The following is a 23,116-nucleotide window of genomic DNA, read 5'->3' on the forward strand; positions in this document are numbered from 1 at the left end:
TCGGGTGGATGGGGGTTGGATATCAGGATTACTTTGAAGAGAAGAATGCTCAGCAGGACATGAAGGCAGGCATTCTTAACTGTTGTATCAGGAGGTCCAATTTCTTTACAAATTAATTTGGAGTTTGGAATCAGGCTGGGAGGCTTTTTGAAGGACTCTTAAGCCTTTCTTTTCTTAAAAGGCAAAGGTGGCACAGTCTTTCTTTGCAGCTCTTGTCTTGTTGGTGTTATTCTGTGTCAATGTATAAATAACACACTGCATGGCAATCACCTTGTTAAAGACAACTGCTAGTTAAACAGGTGATGCCCATTGATTATCCCATCCAGACAGAATAAAAATATACATTATTTATAAAAATAATACTTCTAATATAAAAATATACTTTTCGTGGAAGCCAGTAGCACTGAGGAGCTGTCTTGAAAATAAACCAGCTTGAACCAAAAGACCAGCCTAGATTAATTCTTCCATGATAGCCTCTTATTGTGAGTAAAATTCTGCTGACCCAGGTGTCTTCTGAGTTTTGGGGTAAAAGGATTTCAGTATCAGAGAACAAGTTTCAATCACATGGTCAACAGCCATTGATATACAATAGAAGGTAGGTGGTGGTCTTTCACACTTAACTTGTGGATAACTGGTCTCATCAGCTTTCCTTTATGTCTCCAGGTTTGCAATGTAACAGACTGTAAGACTCCATTGACTTTGTGTTTTGGAGTAAGCCATGAACATTGGAAGCATGAATTGCACAAAGGTGTGCTGTGTAGACATGTCCATCCAAGGGATACACCCCCACAAAGTATGATTCAATTCAGAGCTTTCCAGAAGCTTGATAGTCTGAGTTGCAGTTGCAAATGTCACCTGGCCGCCATCTTAACTGTTCATCCTTGTCCATTATTAATTAACTAAAAGGCAGTTCCAGAAGCTTCCATACAAGCACAGACATTTTTAAAGTTATGAATATGATATGCCTTTTATTGTGAATGACAATAACAATGTTACAGTCATTAGCATCCCAATACTGCCCAGCTGACATTTTGTTTGTATCAGATATTTCACTTTGAAAATCAGGCAAGCTTGATGATACTCAAGACTTGCACAAATAGCACAGAAAAGTAAAGTGTCCCCTACCATAAACTAGATCATCAAGAGTGGCTTTCAAGATTTCTTAGATCCCCCTTAATTTATGATTGATGCAAAACCAGCCAAGATAAATTAAACGAAGTCTGAAATTCACAGCACATTAGTGATTACTGCATCTATTTCACAAGCCTTCAAAGTGCATTCAACTGAGCTACGTGACTGTTTACATGATTGAAATGTTGCATTCACTTACTTACTTAGACTTACATTTCTCCTGTCCCATGAATGACAATGGGCAGCAAGACAATGCCACTGGGCAGGTCCATCGTAATCTCATTTGCTCTGACACAGTTGGTTTCCCGCTCTTGGAAGTCCTCCTTAAACATATTTCGCCAAGTCTTCTTTGGCTGGCCCCATCATCATCTTCTGGCCTGTGGTGTTCACATTTCTGCCACTCTGGCAGGGTGCAACTCTGGGTGGCGAAGTATGTGTCTGGTCAGAATCAGTAGTCTTGCCATTATGATGTCCCAGAGGCACCTCTGACCAGTTCTGTGTAGCAATTCCTTGTTGTTGATGCTGTCCCTCCATGTGATGCACAGGATCTTACGTAGGCAGCACTAGTGAAAGACATCTAACTCACATGGCACCTTTGCGGTTCTCTTCCATGTCTCACTGGCATAGATTGTGGTTGGTTCTACTATGGACATGTAGAGTTGCAGCTTTATGGTAATGCTGATGGTGTTGGATGTCCAGACAGTGTGGAGCTGCTGGAAAACCGATGCTGCTTTGCCAGTTCTAGTGTGCATGTTGTTCTCCACATCATCTTCCCTGGAGATGTTGCTTCCAAGGTAGGGGAAGTGCTCGACATCCTCATTGTTCTTTTACCCAAAGGTGATTGGAGGATCTTTTCGTTCAGGAACATCATACAGCAGGGCAGCAATATCCTGGGGATTACCATTGACCAGAAATTTAACTGGACTAGCCATATAAATATTGTGGCAACAAGAGCAGATCAGAGGCTAGGAACCCTGCGGCAAGAAATTCACGTCCTGACTTCCCAAAGCCTGTTTACCACCTACAAAACACAAGTAAGGAGTATGATGAAATACTCTCCACTTGCCTGGATGAGTGCAGCTCCAGCAACACTCAAGAAACTCAATACCATCCAGGACAAAGCCGGAGTATGGCAAGGCTGCATACTCTCCTCATTCTTTTCCTCTTGGTCACTGATTTCATCATCAGGAAGGTGAGGGTGGGTGCAAAACTTAGCATTCCATGACAACACCACCGGGCGACTATAGATTTCACAGATGACATTGCCCCGCTGGCTGACAAAATGTATGTGCTCCAAGATATGCCCACTATTCTTGAGAATAGTGGCACCAAGGTTGGCCTACACATCAGCTGTGAGCAGACCAATACAATGACAACTGGGTTGGATTCAATAAAGTAGTATAAAATAGGCTTATGGTTTTTATATAGAAAACATAATTTGAAAAGGCTCCAGATAATATTCCCAACAATGTGCTCTTCTCTTTCAAACTGGTTAAGTTTAATTATTAACATCTAGCTGAAGATTCACTCAGCCATTAGCAGTAATACCATTGTTACTTATAGAATTATGCAACATCTTCAACTGTATGTATTTGGAAGGCATATAATCTGTGTACAATATATATTCAGTGTTGTAGCATGATAGAAGGAAGTACGTACATTTTGCAGAAACCTTTTCCACTGATAAAACAATTTCTCAGCCACAGGTTGCTTTCAGATAAATTTCAAGAGTAGGTCACTTTGCTAGGGAAGGAATAATGACAGCTAAGAGTTTATTTTAAAGCAATGGTCCAATATTTAACTTAGTTTGGAGTGTAAAAAATGACTCAGATCTGCACAGAATTTGCCAAGTTCATCTGGAACAATACACATCAAGAACTGTATCAGGAGCCTAACATGACCTGATCCAGCTTTCTCCAAGATCAGAAGGAAGTCGGAGTATAGATCTCAAAGCTTCATACCCTATATCTCATACCAAAGAATTGACAGCAGAGTTTTTAAAATCGACAAAATCATTGGCTCATGGATTGTAGCACAAATCAAAAATATAAGTCGTCACTGGGATCAAAAATAGAACAATTGTTGCTGAAAGCAATTTGAACTTCCAGAAAGATGCAGGCCAAAAATTGGCCCAGGCCCAATATATTTTAACTGATCAATGATTATACTATAAAGAAGTGTCAACTCAAAGTTCAGAAACAGGACCCAAAAGAATTCTAAACCACTGTCTAACAAAAGCAAAATTAAACATGTCTTCTCCCTTCAGCATTTGCACAAAATTAACCACCCATACCTTTAAATATATAGATTTGTTGCTATGGATACAGATGGAGGTTTGCCAAACCCCATATTTTTGTTTACTTATATCTTCAGAATGAATGGAATGTTTATTATCCACTAGTTGGTGTAGAGCATGCTCAAGCAGAGAAAAATGTTGATAATTACTATACTTGCCAATGTAATTATTTGACATCATATTGGGGTAGATTTTGCCTTTGAGTGAGCGTAAAATGGACAATAATGAAACAGCAGCTAATTTATATCTCAATGTCATTGGAAATATATAAAACTGGCTGCTGTTTCGCTATCGCCCATTTTACACTTTCTCTCAAAGGCAAAATTTACCCCAATGTGACATAAAATAATTACATTGGCGAATATAGTAAATATCAACATTCTTGTCTACTGGGAGCACATTCTACGTCAAGTACTGCTATGACCTATCTTACGCAATCACACAAAGTCAAAAATCAAACCCATTGCTTTCAAAAGGGCTAGGTAATTCTGAAATAAAAATGCACCTTCTTTCCTTGCATTTATCTCCCCCCACCCCCCTCAATTTTTTCCATTCACCTGAATGCACCAACTTCCCTCTAATGCCTCTCTGATGTGAATATGCTTTGAAAGCCTGGGCAGTAACTGTCCACATGAATTTGGAGGAAGGGGAGTAAGGCAGCTTTTATTCTATGAAGTAGAATTCCATGGAGTAGAACATAACCTATGATAGTTACATTAGTGAATACAACTACTTTTGCTTTTTGATTTTATTTCTTTATTAAGTTGTTTTTAGTTTTTAAGCTGAGCTAAATCTGACCACATGGTAATTTCCATAAGCTCATACCGATCTGCAGTACATTGTTTGTTAATGCTGACAATATTGTGCAGCACTATCCACAGGCAGGGGACCTGCTGCACTGAGCATAGAAAAGACACAAAGCGCAAATCACCTCTGGAAGACTACTAACAAATATAATAGGGAAGCTGTTAGGTGCAATGTTTATCTGGGATTCCATATAGAGAGAATTTTCAGCATTGCTCCAGGCAGTTCACCTAACAGATGTTCTATAAATGTGGCTCTATTTGCTCTCGGGATATGGGCAGCACTGGCAAGACCACATTTATTGCCTATCCTGGCTTGCCCTGAGAATGTAGTGGTGGGCTTTCTCTTTCAACTAATTAGTCCTTATATTAATGTTGCTTTCACACAGGTATTAGGTACTGAATCCAGAATGCCAGTCTAGTGATGATAAAGGAACATGTTATATGTCACAAGTCAGGAGTTGTATTGGAAGGGAATTTGGAGGTGATGGTCTTCCTTTGACTTTGCTGGTCTTGTCATTCTGCTTGGTACAGTGGAGGAAAGTGTTGTTGAAATGCTTGGTGAGTTGCTGCAGTGTATCCTGTAGATCGTATATATTCTAGCCACAGTGCTTTGGTGATGGAGGGGATGAACCTTCATGCATTAAGTGAACTCCTCAGTCTTCGACGTTTTTTTGCATGTCCACGTAGAGCAAGTTCCTTGTGAGTGGAACCGACAAGTTATCTTCTTCCCATGAGGAAGTCAATGACAGACAAACATCTATCCTTTCTGGATCGTAAAAATCTGTATGTTATATTTTTATGAACAACTATATTTAGTATTTTAATTATTAAAAATATCTTCTAGGACTCTCTTCTGAGAAATATCTGTTGCTTTTGTGAAGGGGAGGAAATGTAACCCATCTGGATTTGATATTGAAGTTTGAAAGTGAGAGGACTGGGAGGATGAACAAAGAAGTCTCTTTTGTTTATGTCTTTTTTATTTATCAGGCTCAAATTATTTGCTGTGATACATTAACATGTGTGAGGCTGCCATTAGGAGAGAAGATGGTATTTCTTTCCCTAATGATTCAACCACCAAAAGCAGGCTAGCCATGTGCATACTGTCAGAATAACCATCTCCTGGTTAAAGCACACACCAGGTGACATTACCAAACAACATCATACATCACCCTTCTATTGGCATGGGATTTTTCTGATTCTTGATAAGATTAATTTAGGTAAGAGGTGTATGACTTTGGCCAAATACTGAAACTTTCTTTCCTACATTGCAACAGTGACTACACTTCAAAAGTACTTCATAGGTTGCAGCGTGTATTGAGATATCCAGTAGTCATGAAAAGTGCCATAAAAATACAAATCCGTTCCTCCTTCCCTAGTTCTTTAGCTCAGTTCTAACAGTTCCACTGCATGTCAGGTCACTACCATGAGGCAAAACCTGAGGCACAACAGTCAGCATTTATATTAAAAGTACAGATTGGTCGCTTCAGCCATCAGCAAAGATGCAGCACATTAAGCAACCCCATCCCCAACAGATTTGACTTGCTGCACGTTCATCATCTTACAATGATATTATTTTAGTTCAAGAAACATATTTTTAAAGAAACATTAGAAGACTATTAATGTGGTGCAACCTAGTCTGATCTATTTTTCTTTAAATACTATTTTACTTTTAATAAATTCATAACTTTTGATTAGAGCCATGTGTTTGGCTGAGTCGTTTTCTCTATTAGCTTGGAAAATCTGGGGCAAACAGTGGACAAAACTGTACTACTTGTATCACTAAAGGTTACACCACATGCTAGCAAGGCCATTTTAAAAAAGCAAACCAATCATTAGACTTTATTTCCAGAGGGACAGAATTGAATAGTAGGGAAGTTTTGCTAAACCTATATCAAATTTTGGGTGGGCCATACTAAGAGTACTCCATGCATTTCTGGTCACTGTTTTGAAAAGGACGTAAAATTATTATTAATTGAGAAAAACTCTACTGCCTTTGTGGGACACAGTTCCACATTTCTACCACTCTTTGTGCAAAGAAATGGTTTCCCAACTTCCCACCTGAATGGCCTGACTTAACACTAAGGTTATGGCCCCTCATCCTAGAATCCCTTTCTACTTTACCAAGTCCTTTCAAAACCTCAATCAACTCAACCCCTTAACTTTCAATATTCCAGGAAGTACAAGCCTAGATTAGGCCATCAATATAAGATAGTCATCAAGAAATCCAACAGGGAATTTAGAATCTTGACTTTTGACTTCTTTCTTCACCATTATTCTGTGGTTATGATCCAAATCTTACCTGCAGATTGAAGAACCTGCTGTAGCGTCTGTAGATGACCTCTGTGGAACCATTGGACCATGTGACTTGAATGATGTAAACCTGAAAGCAAAAGAAGCTGATCAGGAAAGAATGGTATTGCAGTTAGATCATGTTGTTAGTACTCCAAGCACCACCATATCACCTAGGCAAATATCGAATCTGTTTCTTATGTGCCATAACACATACAATGTGAACTAAGTTACAAACACAACTGAAAACACTGGATATAAAATTAATTTTTATTTGCCACAGTGAAGTAGCCAGATTACCTGCTCTAGGCCTTCGATAGTGACATTTGCAAGACACCTATAGGGGGTTGGGGTATACATCCCCACCTCCATGTAAAAGAGCATGCCGTTCACAGAATACCTCTCCTTAGTGGGCCAAGACCTGGAACTCACAATGGGGCTGAGATTGCTCATGGGTTATGCCATCTCCCCACTGTACCCCAGGAGGCTAGCAGAACCCTTTGGGAAATACCAGAGACTTATTTATGACAAATCTCCACCATTTATTGCAGCTTCTGGCTTTGCCTTGTAAAATGTACAACCTTTACCCTCCACTTACAGGAGGCACAGAGCCAGTGGCAGAAACTCCCTACACAAAATTTGACTCCACCAGCTCAGTTGGGTCCAGTATCTCTCTGCAGGCTGGTACACAATGAGTTGAGATTTATTGACCTTCTGATGTATTGACCTTCTGATGGATAAGTGTGAGTGCAAACTAGAGAAGATAGACATCTCAGATCTGCAACTGCATCTCGAGCCTTGGACATCAGAGCCTTCCGGCTATCAACGGAGATCAGCAGCTGGAAGCTGTAGATTCCATACACAAAATCTGGGGGGTTGGTGGCGGCATTCCGTGAGGAAGGAAGGAAGGATTTAGAATGATGAACAGTATTTAGACTGCATTGGAACCACTACAGAGCCTCCAATCATGTCACCTTTTTTGGGCGCTGGAGCGGTCGATATTATTATCCAGGACCGACCCCTGAGTTTTTGGTACAATCCAGTTAGGGACCAATAACTTTCTGTTTAAAGTGGACAAAGTTTGAGATTCAAGAAACTTGCTGAGAGAATAAAACCACAAGATTCCACAGGTTTTGAACAAACAAAAATAAACTTTACTATAAAAGATCAGAAAGCTAGAAGATTGTACAATATCTATCTTATACTCTAACATTCAGGGTTAATATGAGGTACATGTAAATTAACAGGCAAACTGTGGTCAAACACACCACACTGCACAATAAGCGGCAGATGCAACCAAGACAGATTCCATTGATTTCTCCGCAACCCACCTAGATGTCAGTAAACACTGAGTCAACTAATCTTGTTGAAATGCTTGTCTCTCTCATGAAGGATTCCAGTTTTCCTCTTCGAAGATCTCGCCTTGGAATTCTCTCCAAAAGCCTTTCCAACTTGGTCAGAGTCAATGGTGGCCCACCTTGCAGAGTTTCAATCTCATCTCCTGAGATTCTGTTATCCTAGATATCCAAGTCTGCATTCCAGCACCAAATCACAAACATAACTTCAGCTCTTCACCCACGCTGAGCAGAACACCACTGCTCCAACTTCCTGCATCATGCATTCACCAACTTTCTGGTACCTTCTTCGATTGCCAGGACTTCTCTTGAGCCCTCCCCACTCAAAAACCGCAGCCCTTTTTCTTCTAGGAGCCTCTTTCTCTGCTCCTCTTTCTTCTTAACACTGGAACTTCAGCCTGTCCCCTGCCTGAGACTCTTCTCGACAATGGTGCTCTGCTACTAGGTCACATGATCCAGGTTTTCATGGCATTTTCTTTTTGCACAGGTACTGCAGGCCCGTGATTTCTGCCAAAAGGACTTCAAATGCTGGACTGCGCATGCATCACCTGGTCACAGCCTGCACATGTGCAAAACTCCCAAGGCCTGTCGGAACTTGTTTTTCACGGCTCTCTCTCCGTGAGGAGGTAAATCTGGATCTCATAACATCAACAAACACAAAAATGAAGTTGGAGGGCAGGAATGTCTCCCTGCTTAATTACCATAACTTCAGAAAAGTCTGTGCCTACTCCCAGCACAGGCCAAGCACTGGCCCTAAAATAGCCTTGAAAATTATGTAAAATGATCAGAGACCCAACAATTTAAACGTTCATCACTTTTCGTTGAGGTTTTCACCCAAAAAACTGAGCATTCCCCAGATGCAAAAGATGGAACAATCTACCCTACATTGTTCCCATCACAACATCTACTATGTGGATCTACATAACAGTTTAATCAGCAAGCTCTATATCTTATTCAATGACTATGGACCAGGTTAAGTCAGTTAAGTTTAATTGATCATCACAACACAATTACTTTAAAAGAAGTCTGAAGAAAAAGTTAGTACTGCAAAATTGTATGTTATTTATAGAGCAACCAATTATGTTTATTCTGACAAATAGCAAAGCAAGCTAACTTTACCTCTGGCATGTGGATACATGACAAGGTTAAAAAGACACTGGCCTGAATTTTTCCCACGTTGGGCGGGCTCAGTGGGAGTAGTCGGGAAACCAACCGTCACCTGCAATCAGCTCGACACCGCGATTTCACACGGGTGAACCAATTAAGGCCCGCCTCGCGTGGATTGCAAGTGGTAGCAGCACTTCCTGTGCTGGCGGGGGGAGGAGGAAGAGTGGGCCTGGCATGAAAGAGCACTTCAATTTCCCTGAGGCAGCTCCGTGCCTCAGGGAGATGGAGGCGCTTTTTGGAAAAATTAATAAATACAATAAAAATTCAATGAAACATGTCCCCGCATGTGACTGTGTCACATGAGATGGGACATGTTTTTAATTTCAAAAGAAAGTTTTTATTCAATTTGTAATAGCTTCAGGAAACCTCACCCTGCTTGTGGATGAGGCTTCCTAAAAAATGTAAAGGCTGCCTGGCCTTTTCACCTGCCAGCCAACTGTTAGGTTGGATGGGCAGCGCAAACTTCAACTTAATTACCTTGTTAATGGCCTTTATAGGTCTTTCAATTATTAGCAGGCACGCAGCCGACTTTGGCATGCGCCCGCTGAATAAAATATCACGACGGTGCGCAGTGACGTCGGGAAGCATGCCCAACACCATTGCACGTCATTTTACGTTCCGGCATGTCGGGCACACACCCACACGCCGAAGGTAAAATTCTGGCCATAGATTCTGTGTTGAATTGATCATCCTTGAACACACATTTATCCCAAAACCAAGCATTTTGAGAAAGGATTCCACTAACTAAGAATGGGAACAATAGTGGAAAATCATTGGCATGATTAGTACCAGAGGAAATACATAAACTCAAGAGTAAATACAGTAAACAGGTATACTGACACACATGACTCCCATGTTTGACTATAAACATTCTGTTCCTGTACACTTACTTCCAGCTCTGGTACGTTTACAATATCAGCATTTCGTCACTCTTTCATTACTCTTATTAGGTGTCCTACACCATCTGTGACACACATGTTGTGAACTGCACACTGTTGAATACTTCGCCATACACCTCAGAGGGGAGCATTGTGAATTAAAGCATTCTGTTGCATGACAGAACGGATTCAGAATTTCATTAGTCTACTAATATAATCTCAGAAAAGAGCAAAACATCAATAATTAATTGTCTATATTAGTGAAATTCAATTCCCAGCGTTAATTACAAATCAAGCTCAATAACGTCTGATGGATATCCTGTGTGTGGCGATTTTACCAATTTTCATGGAAACTGACAAAACAGGACTGTCTGAGTAAAAGTCAGTCTCACCCTCAGCAATCACAGGGTTGCTAAAACCAGAAAATATGAAGGAGTTTTAAAGCCACTACCACATCCTTTCAGCTTCCAGTGAAAGGAGGTAATGACTCCTGTGTTATAATTAAGTGGTCATAAAAAAATGAACCCATGACAGACTCTGTCCTCTTGGCAATAGCTCAAACTGGGTAATGTGAGAGTAATGGAGAGTGTCTGCTAGCAAGCAACCAACTCGCCACAGTGACCAGATGACTATTTTAATGGCCGGGGGAGGTGGGGAGATAAAAAGGATAAGAGTTACACAAAAGAACATCCTGCCACATACAAAGACTGTTGACAAGGTGCAAAAACCAGTATGCCTATTCAGGAGTCTCTGTGTGAAAGAAGAAAATTAGAGTCATCCTGTTACCTCACTGAAAGTGCTGTATCACTTCCATTTTTAGGTGAGGCATGTTAGCACTGGAAACTGGAATACTTTAGACTTGGGCACCAACCAAGCCGTTTCAGATTTGAGGCATGTGGTGAACACTGTGGTCCATTTGACAGCACTCTTGCCTCTCAGTCAGAAGGGTGAGGGTTAAGGTCCCATTCAAGGTTTCGAATACAAAATCAAGACAGGCACTTCAGTGCACTGCATTCAGTAGTGCACTGTCAGAGGTGACATTACACCAAAGCCCCCTTTGTCCTCTCAGCTGGTATAAAAGATCTCCAATATTCTTCCCTTAATCAACATCACCACAAAATACAGAATCTGAAACACACTGCTGTTTTGGGGCCTTGCCATGTGTGAATTGGCTGCCATGATTCCTACATAACAAGTGAATACACTTCAAAAGTTCTTCATTGACTGCAAAGTGCCTTCTATGTACCTGGATTGTGAAAAGGTGCTATATAAATGCAAATGCTTTCTATTCAAAAATTGAGGGCAGCAGGCTCAATGTACTCTCACAAGATTCAATGTACCTCAGCATGCACAAGGACCCTCAAATTTACCCTCTAAAACATTAAGCATTCTCAAAGCAGGCACAACATTATGCAGATTAAAGCTCCCTCTACCAATGTCATAAAAATGTACTTTAAACCTAGTCATGGAAAGTACCCCCCCAAAGTATCATCAATTTTTCACTATCGTACTTCAGGCACGTCCTAGCTTGACTAAAATGGCCACATCTACTAATATTTAGGCTTAAACGAGCCAAACGTATTTCACCTAAGAACCCTTCAGCCTACTGAGAGAAAGCCTTTCATCTAGCTGTGGTAGCTGGGTTAAACACAGACCTGGAACTCAAAGGACACCTTGCAACATTCACTTTGTCAATATTCACTTGAGTTTGGATACATTGCATGCTATCCAGATGCAGTCTAAATCTCATGATAGCCATTTGAAAGGATCCTAGCAAACATAATAGCTGGTACCAAGTTGCTATGTATGGAACCAGGATGCAGAACTAGCTTCCACCTTGTCCACTTTTGAACTACTTTCATTATGGAATTGTTTCAATTAGGTGTAAGCGAACTTTACTCTTGTTCCTTGGCATTATTCTTCAGATACCATTTGAACATAAATAGTTTAACTTCTTAATAGACCCCACACTATTGCTTTTACCAGCACTGGAAAAGCCAATCTATAAAAACACTGCACATTTATCTCTGATAAAGCACAGACTTATTAAAATAGGGGAGTTTTTTTGGCTTCTAAAGGTTGAACCCAAAAGTGAACACTTATTTACACCATTATTCATGAATAAATGATACTGTAACTTCAGGCAAGAAGCAGAGGCATGGCTAAATGCAAATATCCAAAAGCTGCTGTTTGAATTGTGCTACTCTGTCATTAGCTTCAGGAAAACCATCTCATTGTTGAAATGCATGATGGCGTGAAGTGCTGTATTTGTGCAGTAAATACGAACTAAACTTGCTACAAAAAGTACAGTCTTGTCATTACAAGTAGAAGTATCCTTTAAACATCATGATAATTGTTCATTACTGCCAATCAACCTCTCCAGCACTGAAAATTTCTTCCCTTCTAGTTCTCTTTCTGTACCTGATTTAACACTGAATTCACCCAGTCTGATATATGTTGCCTTTTCAATCCTTGCAGTGTTTACTTCATAATCATTCAATCAGATTGGTTAAGGAGATGAACAATTGCTGACCTTTTTCATACAGATTTCAGATGTCCTGTTTTTTTCTCACTGCATCGTTATCAACTTGCACTTTCAGCAAAAAATTTGGAACCCAAACATAAATAGACAAGCCTAAGTTACAACAGGTGGCATCAGATGCCCTGCTGCAGCTAAATCTGGGCCATTAGGTTTTCAGTCTTTTCAAACAACACTTTATATTTATATAGCTCCTTTAATGTAATGAAATGTCCTAAGGTGACTTCACAGAAGCATCATAAAACAAAGTATGGCACCGAGCCATAGAAGGAGAATTAGGACAGATGACCAAAAGCTTGGTAAAAGAGGTCGGTTTTAAGGAATGCCATAAAAGGAGGAAAGTGAGGTAGAGAAGTGTAGGGAAGGCATTCCAGAGCTTGAGACCTAAGAGACTAAAGGCGCAGCCACCAATTGTAGAGCAATTAAAATTTAAAAAAGGAGATCACAGAGCATTTGCAGATGAGCTACAGTGGATGTATGTGGCTGGCGCAGACAGTTGAGTGTGAAATAACATGACAGCAAAGCTTCTGGTAGAAGTAGCTACAAGCAGCAGCAAAATTGGGAATTTGGAAGAGGCCAGAATTAGCGCAGTACGGATATCTCGAAGGGTTGTGGGGCTGGAGAAGGCCACAGAGATAGGGCAAGGCCATGTGGGTATTTGAAACAATACTTTGCTTGACTGGAAGTCAATGGTTAGCAAGCACATGAGGTGACAGGGGAATTGAACTTGCTGTGAGTTAACACACGGGCACAAGAGTTTTGGATGACCTCAAGTCATAGAGGGTAGAATATGGGTTTCAGCAGCCATTGCGAGACAGGAGTTACAGAGGTGGAGGCATAGTGGTATTGTCACTGGCCTAGTGTTCTAGAGACCCAGGGTAATGGTCTGGGACCTGGGTTCGAATCCCACCATGGCAGATGGTGAAATTTGAATTCAATAAAGATCTGGAATTAAGAAAAGTCTGATCATGACCACAAAACCATTGCCAATTGTCATTAAAAGCCATTTGGTTCTCCAATTCTTCCTTAGGGAAGGAAATTTGCCATCCTTACCTGGTCTGGTCTACATTTGACTCCAGACCCACAGCAACATGGTTGTCCTTTAAATGCCATCTGAACAAGGGTAATTACGGATGAGCAATAAATGCTGGCCTAGCCACTAATGCCCACATCCCATGAACAAATTTTTAAAAAGGCATTCTTAGTGATGGCACAAATTCAGAAAGGTTCAAGGCATTTCAATGATAATATCTTCAAAAAAAATGTACCCAATAACTGGTAATTTAAGTGGAGAAATTAATTAATAGCGTTCATTGGATATTCAATTTCATCAAACTTCCTCATATACAAATAAAATTCATATATTTCTCTATTTCAATAAAATCTTCAAATGCATTACCATCTCTGTGAACTTACTCTGGCTATTTTACATTTATCCGTGCAGCTTTCATATTTAGAGGCAGAATCCTACGCAGTAGGCATTAAAAATGCCCAAGCTTTTGGAGAACAAAAAGTATCAATTTTTTCCTATAAATAACCCTCAATTTTCCTGTTAACATTCATTTGGTTTTAAACATGGTTGTTATCCAGTTATTATAAAGGCTATCTCAAACACCATACTTATTGCCTCAAAAATATTATTTTCAGAAAATTGACAACAGCAGAGGACAAAGAACCTCTTAATTTTAACTGATGGTGCTTCCTCCATCTTTGCCTTGGTGACCCCAGAAAGCACCAGAAATACTGTGGCTACACGAGCAAATTAGAGACTGAGAATTCTGTGGCGAATAACTCACCTCCTGACTCCCAAAGCCTGTCCACCAGCTACAAGTCATAAGTTAGGAGTGTAATGGAATACTCTCCACTTGCCTGGGTGAGTGTAGCTCCAACAACTCTGAAGAAGCTTGACCCAATCCAGGGCAAAACTGCCTGCTTGAGTGGCAGCCCATTCACCACCCGAAACATTCACTCCCTCCACTACACAGTGGTAACAGTGTGTACCATCTATAAAATCCACTGCAGCAACTCACCAAGGCTCCTTCGACAGCACCTACCAAACCCCCTGTGGCCTCTACCACCTAGAAGGACAAGGACAGCAGACAAATGGGAACACCACCACCTTCAGGTTCCCCTCCAAGCCACCTTGACTTGGAACTACATTGCCGTTCCTTCATTGTTGCTGGGTCAAAGTCCTGGAACTCCCTTTCTCACAGCGCTGTGGGAAAATCCACACCAGATGAACTGCATTGGTTTAAGAAAGCAGCTCACAACCATCTTCTCAAGGGCAACACATGATGGCTTTGTTAGCAATACTCATGTCCCATGAAAGACTAATAAATAACATGGGGTAATGAAAGGGATCCAGGCTCTGCCTCCATTTACACGTGGCATTGGTCTCAGCCGGTGTTGGCAGAGTGACAAATAAGATCAGACAGTAAGCAGGCATCAAACCTCCCCCCACCCACATTTTCTTTCCTTCTCCAAAGCAAGCCCACCATAATAGTAGGATGATGGAAAATCCCAATTTTCATTTTTATTCCAGGTGTGCAATGCCATTGGAGATCAACTAGCTATAACTAAACATAGTGACATCAATCCACTGACAAGTGGCAAGTAACATTCGCACCATACAAGTGCCAGGCAATGACCATCTCCAACAAAAGAGAATCTAATCATTGTCCCTTGACGTTCGATGGCACTGTCATCACTGAATTCCCCACTGTCAACATCCTGGGGGTTACCATTGACCAGAAACTGAGCTGGACTAGCCATATAAATGCTGTGGCTACAAGGGCAGGTCAGAGGCTAGGAATCCTGCAGCAAGTAACTCACCTCCTGATGACCCAAAGCCTGCCCATCATCTACAAGGCATAAGTCAGGAGTGTGATGGAATACTTTCCACTTGCCTGGATGAGTGCAGCTCCCACAACACTCAAGAAGCTTGACACCATCCAGGACAAAGCAACCCACTTGATTGGCACCACATCCACAAACATTGACTCCCTCCACCACCGACGCACAGCAGCAGCATTGTGTATCACCTACAAGATACACTGCAGGAATTCACCAAGGCTCCTTCAACAGCACCTTCCAAACCCACGACCACTAGCACCTAGAAGAACAAGGGCAGCAGATAAATGGGAACACCACCACCTGGAAGTTCCCCTCCAAGTCACTCACTATCCTGATTTGGAAATATGTCAGTGCTCCTTCACTGTCACTGGGTCAAAATCCTGGAACTCCCTTCCTAACTGCACTATGGGTGTACCAATAGCACATAGGCTGCAGTGGTTCAAGAAGGCAGCTCAGCACCACCTTCTCAAGGGCAGGAGCAATAAATGCTGGCCTAGCCAGTGACACCCACATCCCGTGAATTAATAAAAAAATGATAGCTAAGTATGCTTATCCACCCAGCAGCTAAGCCATATAGGAAAGGAGAGTCACAATTTTGGTCCCTGTTCTGCATTAAAGCTGCCCTGAGCCAATGCATTGGCAGGGAAACTACAAATTTTCCTTCCCCCACTAAAACAAAATGCATTAAGTCCTCCACTTAGACTCACTTTTATTGGATCTTCCTGCTTGCCTTAATGAACCCCACAGGTTTGCAGTAAGTTTGCATGCAGCGGCACAACATTCATTTGTGAGGAGCTGTGGGCCATTGTATCCCAGCCTACCCAACATAAAAAGCAGCTGCTTTAATTCCATCAATTCAACTAAGATTTTCAATTTGAAATATAACAACAGTAACATTGGATAAAAGTTATCCAAATATCCTCAAATGGAGAGAAACCTTCCAGTGCTTCAAGAACCATCAGCTATTTTCCACATAGTCAATCATTCTTTCCCACCCAGCAACTCATCACAACACTGTCAGTCTCCAACTCCCCAATAAAATGAAGCTCCCTACAGCAATGGCTTTACTAAGTGCCTGCCAAGATTTTCCTGGTGAGTTTGATCAAAAAAATCTGGAAATTTCACTGCTAAGAGGTAGAGAAAATACTTGCCTGGAGCCCTCAATAAATCTTTTATATAAAAAAACTGTGATGCTCCAGTATAACAAATGGTTTTACTAAAGGTTTATACAATTACTGGACAAAACAGAAATAGTCATACTGTTTTTTCTCTTCACTATAGGAAGCCTGTAGGTTACCCATCTTCTAAAGAAAATAGTATAGCATACAATTCTATTACCCATTTTATATATACATAAAACTTACTTTCTATGTTACATATATGCATGATTTCAAACCATTAGCAATTTTCCAATAATCTACCAATTACCCATTTGGTGCTTTTTGAAGAATCCTGCAAATGAATCTCCCTTTTCCAAAATTCAAAAAATATATATAACTGTTATAAATTGTGTTGTGGACAATTAATTCTCCTTTTCGCCAGCGGCTCAGTGAATATCACTTGATAAGATACTGAGCGACGCAGCCCAGTTCTAATTGTTAGCCTATGCTGAAGTCACTAAACATCGCTTGAAGCCAATAGGCCATAGCTATCCAGAAATCTGGAAATTCAGGAGGGGGTAGGGAAGGGTGTTCAAATGAGGGCAGGATCCGGCTAGCTCGCATAGTTGAGAACCTCTTGACTCTCAGTAGTCAGGCTCATAAATGAGGAGTGAATTACCTGAAACCTACCGACTGCTGTGGAATGATTACCTGTCATAAATTACTGCCGTCAGCATAAAAGGATTGCGAAGAGAAAGCCAGGGAGTACTATAAGTACATATTTAATGCAGGATGGGATGATCATTCCCACGTGCGATTTATCTTTAGGGATACATCGTGCATTCTACATCAAGGTGAAACTCCCACGTCTCAATATACATTTCAAAGCTTCGTTTTTATGAACTAATTTTATTGTTTTAAAATTATTGTGTGACGTGGTGAAAAGCTACTGTGACTTTATTTTATTAAAAAAACCATTCTTCAGAAACGCAATTAATAAAGTTTTCCTTGATTACCGGTTCCTACATTGACACTGTAATTGAGCAGATGGTTCAGAGAACGTAGAAGCTGCTGGCGGTATTTCAGTGAAATTAAACAGTGGGACCCACCCAGGATCTCAAGACCTAAGTTTTACAGTGGAACATATATGTAACTCTTATTTTAATATGGTCGAAGTTCGCAGTCGTTCTCTGTGAAAAACTGCCAAGTGGCACATTGCTTTTCCATGTCGGTCGATGTTGCTGTAACATGACTGCAGGGCTGAGAGGAAACAATTCCGTATCTGAAAGGATTTATTTGTTACTCCAATTCTCTCTCCCCCCCCACCCCCCCCACCCCCCCCCCCCCCCCCACACCATCCACGGTTACAGTTTGGAGTTTATGAAATCTACACTTTAAAATTGTGTGCCTTGAAAAATCCTCCCCGGTAGATTTATTTTCATTGTGTACACACGCTGGGCGATATAGCTCGGAGCTGAGGAGAAAGCTAATCAAATCGTCATGATAATTACAAAATCGACAGGACCAACAACTGTTGAATTAAAAGTTAAATCTGAATCGGCATCAGTGTAACAAGTACAACTGAACCGGCATTCAGCACGATGATATTTAAAACTATCTTAAGTTAAATCTTAAATCCATTGCCCAACACAAGTTGCATTCCCAAAACTAACCAGATGTTCCCCGAGTGCTCAACAACAATGTTCTCCCCGCTCTAAAGAAAAGCACCAGAGACAGTTCATTATTCTAAGTTAGTCCAGAAACTGCAGCCTCACATACATAATGCTTATTTGGGATCCGTCTTTTTTGTACGTCCTGCACCTTCACGTCTACAATAGATGACCGAGGCATGATCCGGCCCGATCCGATCCAAAAACCTCGCAGTGAAAAATCAGATCCACAGCCGCCTGCGATTCTCTGCTGCGCTTCGGCGATTCCTCATCCGCCGGCCTCACTTACTGCCCCCCGATCCTCCTGCGCTCTCCAGCCTCTGGTGCCATCAGCCTGACTGTTTTGTCTCCACTTAGTCCGACTATAAGCTTTCCCAGAGAACCGCAGGCAACAGAAAAAGGCAGCAGAATCCGCCCAACTTCACGCCACTAACCCAGCCCATTTATACATTAAAGGGGCCCGTGCCATTTGGAGGCTGCCAACTGCGGCTTGCTTTAATCTGATTACGTCGGAACAAAAGGTCATTGACCTGAAACGTTAACTCTGTTTCTCTCTCCAAAGATACCGCCTGACTGAATATTTCCAGCACCTTCTGCTTATATTTCAGATTATCAGTATCTTGCTTTCGTACCAAAGCAAGTTTACTGGATTTGAGATAAAAGCAGGATGCTGCAAATCTGAAATAAAAACAGAAAATGCTGGAAAAACTCAGCAGGTCTGGCAGCATCGGAAGAATCATACGAAACGTTAACTCTGTTTCTCTCTCCACAGATGCTGCCAGGCTTGAGTTTTTCCAGCATTTTCTGTTTTTATTGCAGGATTTGAGGTCGGAAAGACCCGTTTTCTTAACTGCTTTAACACATTGACATGTTCTCTTTATTGCTAGTGATTCGTGCAATGAGTAGCTGTAGCACTAGATGCAATATAAAGCAGTTATCATTTGTACTGATGTTGGGCCCCTGGAGAATAAAGGGGTGCTTCATCTCCTCTAGACTTCACAGTCGGGAAACTAAATGTGTAACTGAGACACTCTGCCTCACAACAAGGCAAAAATATAATTACTGACTTAGGCCTTTGAGTGCACTTAGCACGATATAAGAACTTGAGAAATAGGAGCAGGGACAGGCCACTTGGCTCCGCCATTCAATTAAGATCATGGCTGATCTGATTGTGACCTTAACTCCACTTCCCTGTCTGCTGCACTGCCCCCCTCCCCCACCCGCCCCTATAACCATTTGACTCTATAATGGATCAAAAATCTGTCTAACTCAGCCTTGAATATCTTCAATCACCCAGCCTACACAGCTCTCTGAGGAAGAGAATTCCAAACACTAAGCACCCTCGGAAGAAATTCCTCCTCATCTTCATTTAAATGTGAAACTCTGCCCCCTAGTTCTAGATTCCCCCATGAGGGAAAACACCTTTTTAGCATCCACCCTATCAAGCCAAATTTGATATGTTTCAATAAGATCACCTTTCATTCTTCTAAACTCCAATGAGTATAGGCCCAACCTGTTCAGCCTTCCCTCATATACCAAGCCCTTCTTCCCAGGAATCAACCTAGTAAATTTTCTGTGAACTGCATCCAATCAAATATATATCTCCTTAAATAAGGAGACCAAAACTGTGCACTGTACTCCAGGTCTGGTCTCACCCATGCCGTTATAGCACAGTTGAAGCAAGACTTCCCTACTTATATATTCCATTCCCCTTGCAATAAAAATCTAACGTGAGTGCAATGCCAGACTCCTGGACATAAAATGAATACAGGCACCAAACTCACTTTTCCATTGCTCTATATGACAGATCCTGATTAAAAGAAGCGAAAGAAAAAGCCACAAAGGTATCAGCCACAAGGTTATCAGTGCTAAGTAAAGTGGTGCTAAGACGCACGGCAGTGAATCAACCTGAGTCGTCACCCTTGATTATTAATTCAGTGACCCCTTTTTCCAAGTATGTGTCAATGTCAGGGATAGGATTAGATACCATGACGTCCTCCCTTCCGTCTTTGACTAACCTGGTAGTGCTCACTTTCTAGGATCGCGTTTGAAGAAAGATCATTTTGATAAGGTTGATTTTTTTTAAATTGGTGGCATGCAATCAATGATTGGAACACAGTACTATAATATAAACTAGAGAAGTCTATCTCCCAGTACCTGACTTCCTTAGGCCTCAAGATCAAGGGTCACAGAAAGTAAGCCTCTCGGACACTTTATCTTTCTCTCAGAACAGTAGCATCAGAAACATATGGGTATTTTATTTTATAGCACAGGAACTAACAGGAAATCACAGAAGCACAGAATTGTTATGGCGTAGAAGGAGGCCACTCGGCCCATCATATCTGCATCAGCTGTCTGAGCATTTTAACTTAGAACCAATCCCCTGCCTTTTCCCTCTAACTCTGCTCATTGTTTCAATTTAAATAATCATCCAATGCCCTCTTGAATGCCTCAGTTGAACTTGCCTCCACTACACTTCCAGGCAGTGCATTCCAAACCCAAACTACTCGTTGTGTGAAAAAGTTTTTTCTCACCTCGAATTTGCTTCTTTTGCAAAACACTTAAAATAGTGCCCTCTGGTTCTCATTTAAAAGTGGGAACAGTTTCTCCCTATCTATTCTGTCCAGACCCCTCATGATTTTGAAAACTTCTATCAAGTCTCCTTTTAGCCTTCTCCTCTCCAAGGAAAACAGTCTCAACTTCTCCAATCTTTCCTCATAACTGAAGAGTCCCATCCCTGGAAACATTCTCGTAAGCCTCTTCTGCACTCTCTCCAGTGCATTCACATTCTTCCTATAGTGTGGTGCCCAGAACTGTACACAATACTCCAGCTGAGGTCTAACTAGTGCCCTATATAAGTTCATCATAACCTCCCTGCTTTTGTACTTAATGCCCCTATTAATAAAGACTAGAATACTGTATGCTTTAGAAACAGCTTTCTCTATCTGTCCTGCATGGGCCTGCCTCTTTTGACTGTGCTCCATTGTACAAATGTCCACAATCTGGCAACCAATGCCATCATAGAACCACTGAAGTTATGGGTATACGAATAGGTCAAACATTAAGGGAGCTGATCACTTTATTCAGAGATTGCTCTCCAGAATACACAGAAGAATTCTTGTGATCAACGCCTGGCTTAAAATTAAGAGGCAAGAAGGAATGAACTAGGCAGTACAGTATAAAAGCACCTTAAAAGTGTCCAAATTGCAACGTGAGTCATTACTTTCAAGAGTGTTTTTTGGGGGTGGGGTAAAAGATAGGGCCAGCAACATGCATTCATATAGTGTTTTTAATGTAGAAAAATACTTCAGAGAGGCATAATAAAAATGACAACCCGAAGAAACAGATATTGGGGAGGTTACAAGAAACTTAGTCAAAGAGATGGGTTATAAGGTGGGTTTTATAGAGGAGGGTCTTATAGAGAGAAAGGAAAAGAAACAGAAGGATTTAGGTTAGGAATTGCAGAGCATAGGACTTAGGCAGGTAAAGGCATGCCCGTCAATTGTGGGGTTAAGTGAATGGGGGTGCATAAGATTCAACTGTGTTAGTGAATGCTGAGTTGTTGGATAGTTATACACCTGGATTAAATTGCAAAGGTGGGGGCCAGGAGGAATGAGGGGGAAAGGCTGAGATCATGAAAGGATTTAAATACAAAGGATTTAAATTTTAAATTTAAGGTGTTGGGGTGCCAAGGACCATTAAGATTTATCTAGCAAAGTGTCACACATACAATGGGCTGACCATTCTCCTTCCATGCTATAAACCTCCACAGCTTTATTTTTCAATTCTGAAACCCTTGCAGGCAGTTTTAACATCTAAGTATGGGTTAAATAGAAAAATTAAATCAAAAAAATTAAACTAAAGAAAGAGGGGAAATAAGACCAGGTTCAGTATGATAGTGGGGGGCACCACACTGACTGGTGGTGGTGAAGTCAAAATGGTAATGCAGCACTGCCCCATTTTTCTGAAGCCATTAACCTTTCCAAGCTACACGCTGAGCCAGAATTCAAAATCAAATACAGATCAATGTGTTTATTGCAAGTGTCCAAATATTGGTTGAAATAAACTATTTTAGGTCAATATGCGATGAGTACACATTTCTACAGCAAACCAATACTGTAAGACTGTGATTCAATACATTCTATAGAGAACATTTTTGAGAACCTAACTGACATAGATCAGAGACACTCCTAGAGGTATAAAATAATGCAAGCAACAAAAAAGAGATGAAGGTAGTTCATGGTGAAACATTACACACATCAGGTTGTTTTGTATTTGTAAACACAGTAATCTTCAAATCTAGAGCTACTGTACCTTTGTTGAGGTGGTAAATAAATCATTAATGATCACCATCTACAGGCTCAATGACTGATTGGCATCCTTCCATCTGAGAGAGATGATGGGAATGCAGCCTCAGAACTTCATTGAGATCAGATGACTTCATCTACACTTCCTTTGATGAATGAACAAGCTGATTTTGGAAAGGAAAATCCTGCCACAAGTGCCACACAAGAAGTTGTCCTTTGCCAATGGTGCCGAATAATCTCTGCTGATGGCTTGGTTGCAGGGCTGGTGTCTGCTTTGGAGCTTCTGAAACTACATGTCATTGTGGTGATGATATCACCATTTGTATTGATCATCAGCTATAGTTTCCCACCAGTCGTGATTGATATTGAGGGTTTTCATGTCTTTTTTTGGCGGCAAGCTTGAATCAGCATTGGGTGCCCTGCTGCAACACAAAAACAGAAACAGAAAATACCTGGAACAACTCAGCAGGTCTGGCAGCATCGGCAGAGGAGAGCACAGTTGACGTTTCGAGTCCTCATGACCCTTCAACAGAACTAAGTAAAAAGTAAAAATGCTGCCAGACCTGCTGAGTTTTTCCAGGTATTTCTGTTTCTGTTTTTGTTTTGGATTTCCAGCATCTGCAGTTTTTTGCTTTTATCTCTGGGTGCCCTGCTGGTCTCTTGGCACAAGCCACCTCCCCATTTAATATATCCTTGGAGATGTGGGCATCTTCCAACCTGTGGAC

At 41.2% G+C, this 23,116-nt stretch overlaps 1 protein-coding gene across 3 annotated transcripts in view; it reads right to left on the reverse strand.

The window, feature by feature from the left end:
• sh3pxd2b (SH3 and PX domains 2B) overlaps nucleotides 1–22,549 on the reverse strand; it is a 306,057-nt gene extending 283,508 nt beyond the window's left edge. For 2 of the 3 annotated variants that reach the window (XM_041193214.1, XM_041193212.1), the window contains exons 1-2: nucleotides 18,194–18,498; nucleotides 6,533–6,613 (exon numbers count right to left, since the gene is read on the reverse strand). In XM_041193214.1, the coding sequence (XP_041049148.1) occupies nucleotides 6,533–6,613; nucleotides 18,194–18,265 (153 nt within the window). In that variant the 5' untranslated portion in view covers nucleotides 18,266–18,498. Of the gene's footprint in view, nucleotides 1–6,532; nucleotides 6,614–18,193; nucleotides 18,499–22,398 lie in introns of those variants that run through there. The other variant, XM_041193213.1, reaches the window with a different exon arrangement.
• Nucleotides 22,550–23,116: the final 567 nt, after the last annotated feature.

The sequence above is a fragment of the Carcharodon carcharias genome, chromosome 8, assembly GCF_017639515.1.
Source record: "Carcharodon carcharias isolate sCarCar2 chromosome 8, sCarCar2.pri, whole genome shotgun sequence".
NCBI lineage: Eukaryota > Metazoa > Chordata > Chondrichthyes > Lamniformes > Lamnidae > Carcharodon > Carcharodon carcharias.